The 9,611-nt window shown below is 35.2% G+C and overlaps 1 protein-coding gene across 2 annotated transcripts; it reads right to left on the bottom strand.

Moving 5' to 3' along the window:
- Positions 1–385: 385 nt before the first annotated feature.
- LOC143079287 (uncharacterized) lies at positions 386–9,368 on the bottom strand. 2 transcript variants are annotated; one of them, XM_076254533.1, is made up of 6 exons: positions 9,220–9,368; positions 8,016–8,829; positions 2,715–2,873; positions 1,886–2,404; positions 1,062–1,328; positions 386–553 (listed from the first exon to the last, which is right to left on the bottom strand). In XM_076254533.1, the coding sequence occupies exons 1-6, from the start codon at positions 9,220–9,222 to the stop codon at positions 549–551; spliced, it is 1,767 nt and encodes a 588-aa protein (XP_076110648.1). In that variant the 5' UTR covers positions 9,223–9,368; the 3' UTR covers positions 386–548. The 2 variants fall into 2 exon arrangements, with proteins under 2 accessions (XP_076110648.1, XP_076110649.1); XM_076254534.1 differs by lacking the exon at positions 8,016–8,829 and having other exon boundaries at positions 9,220–9,302.
- Positions 9,369–9,611: the final 243 nt, after the last annotated feature.

A 9,611-nucleotide genomic window follows, 5' to 3' on the forward strand; every position in this document is an offset into this window, starting at 1 on the left:
AGCGTGTTTATCAGAGAGGCAGACAATACAAATGGTCATAGATTACATCAAATACATAGCTACTGTGCACTTTTGACTGCACTGATTGTGTCAGTTGTCTTTTTATTTTTCCTACGAAATCTTCTCCTCTTAACATATTGGACCAGCTGCGGCCAAAATTGGTCGGTCACAATTATCACTTAGATAATTGACACTAACAAATAATCCATTGCAGACAAGCCAATGTGAGCACCATTATAAAAAAAAAGTGATCAAATAAGTTATAACATAAGTTACAAGCAGCAACATTATACTGTAAATACCCTTCGTCGTGTACGGTCCGAAGCGATACCAATAGTGTCGATACTCATTAGAGATAAAGTCAAAAGTCAAACATAAAAAAAAATATTGGTAACATTGTTCTTCATTCATAATTTACAACATACATCGGTGGAGAAATAGTTTTAGTAGTGTGTATCTGTTTGTTTTATTCAAACGAACAGTAAATATATAACACTGATGATCATTGTTAGTTCCAATCTTTTATTTTTTTCTTGAAACATCTTCTTTCAACCTACAATTGAACAAATATTCGTTTAATATAACAACAAAACTTTATCAATATAGACAAAGGAACCCAAGGATCATGTTCCTTCAAGTGCGATCTTTTGTTTGTATGTGTATTTTCTAGGAGTAGACGGTTGGTGTACTTATGTTTTAATGTCCAATATTAATTCCTGTTATCATTTAAATGAATAAGAAATGGCGAAATGTGGTTTATACATGTCAAACACGTTGTTTATTGTGGATTTTTTTTTGGAGGGGGATATGATATATTTTCATACTTAATCCTTGACATGTAACAAATTCTATATCACTATATGCTATTGCACTTCCTGGGTGTTTTTCAAACTATTAACTAGTTTACGTGTCGATTAATACAAAACTTTCCGTGTTTTAATACAATAAATCCCTCATCTAAAACATCAAAATTAATATTTGAATAAATGTCATAAATATATGTTACATTGTTGTAACAGTGTATGCTATTTTGTTTTTGTCACACGCATAAATGCACTTACCTCTTCCAATTTGTGATCCTCCTTGACTTAACGGGTTACCTCCTGGATTATTCATTCTTGCCATACCAGGCATACCTCTATCTGCCTTAAAGGGTGAATATCCTGTACCTAGAGCCTGGTCCGGTCTCTGACCACCAGTACGTCCATTATTATTATCAGACTGGAATGGTGATGATAATAATTCATTGTAATCAGTCTTTTCGTTAAATGGCGTCTGATATGTGTCTGTGTTTCCATTATTAAACTGGTAGCTGCTGTCTTTTCGACCTGTTAACAAATTTCAATTGTGAATAAGTATGATAGTAACAAAGGATAATCACTTAAAACATGAAAACAACACTATAAATAGCATGCGTCCGAAACGTTCAATTTTACTGAAGCCGAATATTTGAAGACCAAGAATGTATAAAAACCTAAACAACATATACATAACTTGGATTATATGCGTTAAGATATTCTTTCATAGAACATGATCTCTTTTTAATCTGGTTTCTCTCGATTTAAGACTATATAAAATAAGAATGATCAAGAATATGACGAATAAATCGGTACATTTGGTTTAGATCTGCACTTATAATATGGATAACTGAATACATCTATATATCTTTTTCAATACATATAACTTCTATGACTGAAGAGATTGGTATTCTGCAGTCATTTAGTAAAAGAGTCCAAGAAACTCAACATTAAAAAACATTTACAGATAAACTTTCTCTTTAATACGGTATTTCGGTTAAACTAAAAAAAAAATCAACTAGAAATAGTTTTTTTAAAATTCAGATATAAATTAAAACTAACGATGAAATAGCAAATTAATAAAATACCTGATTCGTATGAACCATGTGCGCCATCCGTGTTACCATATCTCTGGGACTGTACGCTATTCGAGTTGCCATATCCCTGGGACTGTCCGCTATTCGAGTTGCCATATCCCTGGGACTGTCCGCTATTCGAGTTGCCATATCCCTGGGACTGTCCGCTATTCGAGTTGCCATATCCCTGGGACTGTCCGCTATTCGTGTTGCTATATCCCTGGGACTGTCCGCTATCCAAGTTGCCATATCCCTGGGACTGTCCGCTATTCGTGTTGCCATATCCCTGGGACTGTTCGCTATTCGAGTTGCCATATCCCTGGGACTGTCCACTGGTAGCAGAGTTAAGATTTGTTCGACCAGTGCCAGCTGCATTAATATTACCACTGTAAGAATCGGGATCAAAAGGATTGCCCTCAGATTTATCTCCGGAGTCTGTTGCAAACATCTCCTTCAGCATCTGTTCATACTGAGATGTGTCAAATTTAGAATCTGTAGTCGAACTATCGGTTTTCTGCATGAACGACCCACCTTCAAAAATTTAAATCTTTGTAGCAGAAAATAATGTTTGAGTTATCTTTCTTTAACTATAATAAAATTGGAAAGTAATGAAAAGACCACACAACTTTAATTTTTCTTAAATCATTTGCTGTCTTTTATGGTTCAACAAATAAACAGTTCTGCTTCTGATTGCTACATTCAATGTCGTGCAAAGAAACATAAAATTAAGAATGGAAATGGGGAACGCGTAAAAGAGACCAAAGAGCAAAAAAAAAAAAAACAACTAAAGACCAGAATGGGCCTTCAACACAGCAAAAATATCCCGCACCCGAATACATACCTGATAAACCACCGGGTCCGCCGTCATTATTTGTCATAAATGGGCTACCATTAAGTCCACCCGGTCCATTATCCGTCCCAATGTCTAATTTAAATTGACCACCAACCAAACCACCAGGACCTCCTTTCATGTTGCTACTGTCAAATGGTGATTTCATTCCTAAATATTTCACAGAATAAGTTGGATTAATATTTTCGAAAACACAAAACGTTTATATAGTTATAGTGTTTAAAAAAGCAAACCGATAGCAACACCTACAACAATCTGAGAGAACACTTTAAGATATGATAAAAATAGCACTCATTTTCTGTATTTTAAGCTATGAAAGGACAAATTTCATGAAAAGGAGATCTGGTATGTCATGTTTTATTCGTAGCATTTAATTTACTTTAACCTTGTTTAGTATACATAGAATAGAGTAAAGATTGGGAATCTGGAATGTGTCAAAAAGACAACAATCCGATCAAAGACTAGATAACAGCCTAAGGCCACCAACTTATCTTCCACACAGCGGAAAAGTCCCGCACCTCCAGGCGAGCTTCTGCTGGCCCTAAAATTATCATGTTAATACAAAGTATTAAATGTTTTAATTAAAATACCATAGACTTTCAAAGACCTCAACATGACACAGTACATGACGACAAATGAACATGTAAATTAATAATGTATGTTTTTGTGTTTGTGGTTTGTGGTATAGACTATATCAGGCTGCAAAATGCAAAATAGTATAAATTGAACTCACCAGATTTACCAGAATTTAAATCAAGCGAGAAAAGCTATGAATAGTCAATGTAGTGCACAATGGTGAAGGGATTCAGCCCAAAAAGTATGTATAGATAGTATGAAATTCAAAACAGTGTAGCTGTGGCCATTGATTGACCCATCAAAATCATCCATTGACTGGGACAATTTACGTGAACGTTTGTCTGTAACAACCACTGTTCATGACGGACCTACGATAGACATTTAAACTGTGGGGTCAACAAAGGTTTCTTAACGCCTTTAATTATAAAATAATTCGAAAAATTAATCGGGAATAACCTTTGTTATAAATCAAAATATCGTGTTATTTCTGATTAATTTTTCGAATTACTTTATTTAGGTGTTGAGAACCTTTGGTGACCCCATAGTTTAAGTGTCTTTAAAAAGTACATAGTGAGCATTGGTCGTTACATACAAACGTTCACCTAAATTGTCCCAGTCAATGAATGATTTTAATGTGTCAATCAATGGCCACAGCTACACTGTTTTGAATTTCATACTATATAGCCGTTTCCAGATAGTCATTTTGGATAGCCTGCATTTTCATTTCAAAATAGGAGTTGATCTCTTGTTAATATATATATATTTATTTAGAAACTACCCTTTACAACGGGGGCACTTGCGGACGGGGTATACACTAATGCGTCTAACAACATATGCAATGAATATATACAGACAAGTAAAAATATTCATAAAACATTTTCAGACTTAAAATTGGTACATAGTAAAATAAGACATCATCTTTACATAAGAAAAATAAACATTATGTACAGCATAAAAATATGAACTAAACTACAAGTAACGTAAAAAAAAAAGAACATTTAAAGTTTAGGTTCCAAAACCAATTGTCTCTTAGAGTACATTTCACTGAACATCTTTTTACTTAAACTGTCCAATGTTTTACTAATGTAGGGATCAACCTGATAAAAGCAATCACCAATCAGTATTTGTATTTTATCGTAGGACGATAACTCTGTGAAGCAAAGGCCCGGGAAAGTAAAACTTAGATATTCATTTATATCAGATATGTATTTATTACGGATTGAGGAGAAGCCAGAACACTCTAATAGGAAATGTTCAATGGACTCTTCAGAATTAAATAAACACATTTGGCAAGTGGGACTCTCGCTAAGATTCATCCTATACAAGACTTTGTTTACAGGTAAACAATTTGTTCGTATTAACATTTTGAGTCTTGCAGACTTGAAGTCCAGCAAGTTCGTCAGATATGATTGCCTTCCTTGTGCAAAGTTAAATTTTGAGAAAATATCTAGACTGCTTTTATCATTTATTTCTTGATATTGCCTTCTCCGGACAAACCTTCCAAGAAACTGTTTAAATATATTAGAATTGACATTCGAGTTATAAAAGTGATCCAGACCAACCATATTGAATAAATTGATCATATATTGTGGATAGTCCCATCCCCTTTGAAGCTTTAAGGACTTGAGCTCTTCAAATACAATTCGGCATAATTTACTTGAGTCAAGGCCTTGAATCTTAGCAAAATAAGACACCCTTTGTCTATCAAGAAAATCGTTTATTGGCTCCCATCCCAAATCTAGGAATAAAGCAGCTTTAGGCAGGGGTGTGGAAATATTTGTTGTGAGCACTTGTCCCTGGGCAAGTAAAACTGTAAATTTTACTTGTCCGGAAAAAAAGTTACTTGCCCTGATGGTCCCAATAAATATTGAAGTATTTCATTGTAAGCTAATATATGATTCTTAGCACTTTTTTGCATCACAAACAAATGAAATCCATTGGTTTATATTGTGTAAACCTTTAGGAAAGTAGGAAATGGGTTAACATCAATGGGACAGAAACCTAACAACAAACCAACCAATGAGATATCATGAGAGGACGATTTTACAGCAGTTTTTGTATAAAAATTGTAGCCAGTAGGTACATATATATACTAAATTAAGAGGACATTTAGTGAACATGATGAAGTTTTGGTGTTTCTCTCAACTGACACACGTTTTGTTTCTTTTGTAATACGTGTTCTTCTCCATCTGCTTTTTAGGTTTTCTACTTGACTCATAAATCTTTTTGGCTTACTCGACCGGGGTCTTTAATATTTAATATTAAACAATCTGACTGTCGATACAAAAACTAAAGAAATAATACTTCCGGTGAATAATGGATAAAACATAATCGACGATCCCGGCTCAATTGACAAAGTCAATGGGTGTGTTTGGATATACGCCTGAGGCATCCTATGGTTACCCATAGGTACCTATGGTTTGATATTTTGTGTATAAAATATCAAACCATAGGTACCTATGGGTAACCATAGGCCGCCTCAGGCGTATATCCAAACACCCCCAATGCAATGTTACGCGACTCGGGTTCGCATACCTATTTTTTTTTATCAATTTCGTTATCGATCTATAATTTCCGGTATTATGTTACTAATATTTATCGTCTGGACATTGGTGTTTTTACTCGCTGACTATTGGTTTCTTTACATAAATTAAACATCTTTATACGTTTTGGAATTAATTCTATATTTTTGTTGGATTTGAACTTTGTCTTGTATATTCTTTTTACTTGTCCACGGGCAACCGAGACAAAAATAATTACTTGTCCGGTTGTTCAAATGTACGAGTCGGGCGAGTCGGGCATAGCATTTCCACACCCCTGCTTTAGGAATATTCATCTTAGTATTAAAAATTAGTTTTGCGGTTTTGTATTGCCATGTTTTAAGTATATGTTGACTAGAAACGGATGACGGTAGCCATACGGCACACCCGTGTGCTAGAGAAGGACGGATGACCGAGTTCCAGAGGGCATCCCTAAAAGATATGCGATTAAAAGATCCGTGTACATTAAGTAGCTTAGTCATATAATTCAGTTTGCGCTCGAAAGTATCTTTTAAGAAATGATTAATATGGTAAGCAAAAGTCAAAGAGCGGGTAAAATAAACTCCCAAATATTTATATTCATTAGTCTCGTCCATATGCTCATTTCCTAGGTTATTAATATGTTAAAAGTTCATAAGCGGACTATAGAAAGATTTTAAGTTTTTATATATATTTCCTGGCTAGTTCGTTAAAACTCACTCATGAAGTTAATAAAATTGAGAATGAAAATGGGGAATGTGTCAAAGAGACAACAACCCGACCATATAACAGACAACATCAGAAGGTCGCCAACAGGTCTTCAATGTAGCAAGAAATTCACGCACCCAGAGGCGTCCTTCAGCTGGCCCCTAAACAAATATATATACTAGTTCAGTGATAATGAACGCCATACTAAACTCCAAATTGTACACAAGAAACTAAAATTAAAAATAAAACAAGACTAACAAAGGCCAGAGGCTTCTGACTTTGGATAGGCGCAAAAATGCGGCGGGATTAACATGTTTATGAGATCTCAACCCCCCCCCCCCTATACCTCTAGTATATATGTCTAAGAAGCAATAGTATATATGCCTAAGAAGCAATAGTATATATGTCTAAGAAGCAACAGTTTCCCATATACTCTTTCTCGTTATTTGTCTAACGGACCAATTACCATCCTTAACTAGATAAGAGCGGAACAACAGTAGGGATGGGGTGTCTAGTTTACTTGCAATCCAGACCAGAGATAAATAATTCCTCAAAAAAATAATTAAGATTCAAATTTTAGGTTTACGGGTATTCTCTCCAGAAGGGCTATAGCGTAAAGCAAGCATTTACATATATTTGTATTATTTAAAGTGTACAGTTCAGTGTTCATTTCACATTAGTTTTCTTTAAAGAAAAAGATGAAATTTATCTCTGTATCATTTGCATGACCATCTATCCCTAATTTCGTACCTAGAATTTGTAAAAAAAAAAAAATCTGAACTGATCTACCTTTGAAATAAAATGTTAAAAAGAAGATGTGGTATGGTTGGCAATGAGACAACTCTACACAAGATACCAAATGACACAGAAATTAACAACTATAGGTCACCATACGGCCTCCAATACTGAGCAAAGCCCATACCGCATATATATATATAGTCAGCTATTAAATGCCACAAAATGACAATGTAAAACAATTCAAACGAGAAAACTAACTGCCTAATTTATGTACGAAAAATGAACGAAAATAAAATGTAACACATAAAAAAACGACAGCCCCTGAATTACAGGCTCCTACCTTGGGACAGGCACATACATACAGAATGTGGCGGGGTTTATTTTTATAGTTTCATTCATGGATTTGCACAAACCAGAAATTTAAGAAAAATATGTCGAATAATTTCGTAATGCTAACATTATAGCTAAATAATTACAAAGTATCAATCGAAGTTAATTTCCATTGTCACTGAAACATATACATGATTATAGTATCAGACATGTAGTCCTCACAACTTAAACAAGTGAATACCTAAAAATGATGTGAAATATTGAAAGTATAGTATAGTCTTTATCATTACTTTGAAATGGTTCCGACGAACTTCCTTGCGAACCAACCGAAAATGTCCTGCCGAATTAATGCTAGTTCCTACTGTAAAAGGTCCCGTAGAGCTTTGTCCGCAATTATTGTTACTATTAAAGGAATTCATACCTCCGCCCATGCTGTTGCTGCTGTCTCCTCCATTACCATTAGAGGCACCACCAGCAAACGGCCCCGTTCCGCCTCCGCTTTCTTTTGATCCACTGGAAAATGGCCCCATTCCGCCCCCACTTCCTTTTGATCCACTGGAAAATGGTCCCATTCCGCCTCCGCTTCCTTTTGATCCACTGGAAAATGGCCCCTTTCCGCCTCCGTTTCCTTTTGATCCACTGGAAAAGGGCCCCATTCCGCCTCCGCTTCCTTTTGATTCACTGGAAAAGGGCCCCATCCCGCCTCCGCTTCCTTTTGATCCACTGGAAAATGGTCCCATTCCACCTCCGTTTCCTTTTGATCCACTAGAAAATGGCCCCATTCCGCCTCCGTTTCCCTTAGAACCACTGGAGAATGGCCCCATTCCTCCTGTGTTGCTATTGCTGTTGCTGTTACTGTTGAATGGATTAATTCCACTGCTCATACTATTTTCGTTCCCTCGCCCATTCGTCGGACCCATGCCACGCCCATCATTTCCACCTCCAGACATGCTATTGTCATTTCCTCCCTCATACGGAGAACCCATACCACGACCACTATCAATACCACCAGACGTCATACTATTGCTGTTCATTGAAGAATATGAGTTGGTACCACCTCTGTTTGACGCAATTCTTCCACCATTATTGGATTCAGAATTTTCCAAAAAACTTGCATCAAAGTTATTTGTTGCATATAATTCTGTTTGTCTTTTATTAAGCACAAAAGATAATGAAATATGGAAACACAACAGAAATGAGAGCAACTTTAAAGGTGGCAGTATGTTGTAAGAAATCTGCATGAAGAAAGAAATATTGCTTATTAAATGGATACAATTTATAAGTACTCATCTGATCTAGTAAAGAAATTGTAACTGGATTGTGTAAATAAATTATATCAATGACAAACATAGTGTGCTGAGTAAGTCCAGTATGCATCCTTCGAAAAGTACGTATTACTATGTATATAATAATATTGTACGATCTCGATCGAATGTTTCTGAAAATATATAGTGGACTAAATTTCTTTTACATATTATAACGTTTGTTTGAATTTCTTAGATGATAATTCATATCTTTTTTTAATAAATTAAGATAAAAATATAAAATGTTGCAAATTACAGTATATAAAAGATACACGTATAACAAAATAATTTTCATTTGTTTAAGACGTGTAAATAACTTACCATTTTACTCGTATTATTATTAGGTATACCCGTCTGGTCCGTCAAACTGTTTTATCAACTGACCACAGAGGAACACGTATACATGATAGACACCTGCTTCATTATCAGACTATCTTAACGGAAACAAACGAAGGCGAAAGTCACGTGTAACTATCTGATATATCATTGTCCCGGTACCAGTTTACATGCGTCTGTGCAAACAAACAAACATAATGCATGAAAAATGCCTGTACCTAGTCAGGAAAATGACAGTTGTTATCCGTTCGTTTGATGTGTTTGAGTTTTTGATTTTGCCATTTGACTACAGACTTTCCGTTTGAATTTTCTTCGGGGTTCGTTATCTTGGTTATTTTACTTTTTTAAAAGCATTTTATGTGTGATTTGTTGTTGGT

Source organism: Mytilus galloprovincialis, chromosome 6 (genome assembly GCF_965363235.1).
Source record: "Mytilus galloprovincialis chromosome 6, xbMytGall1.hap1.1, whole genome shotgun sequence".
Taxonomy (NCBI): Eukaryota; Metazoa; Mollusca; class Bivalvia; order Mytilida; family Mytilidae; genus Mytilus; species Mytilus galloprovincialis.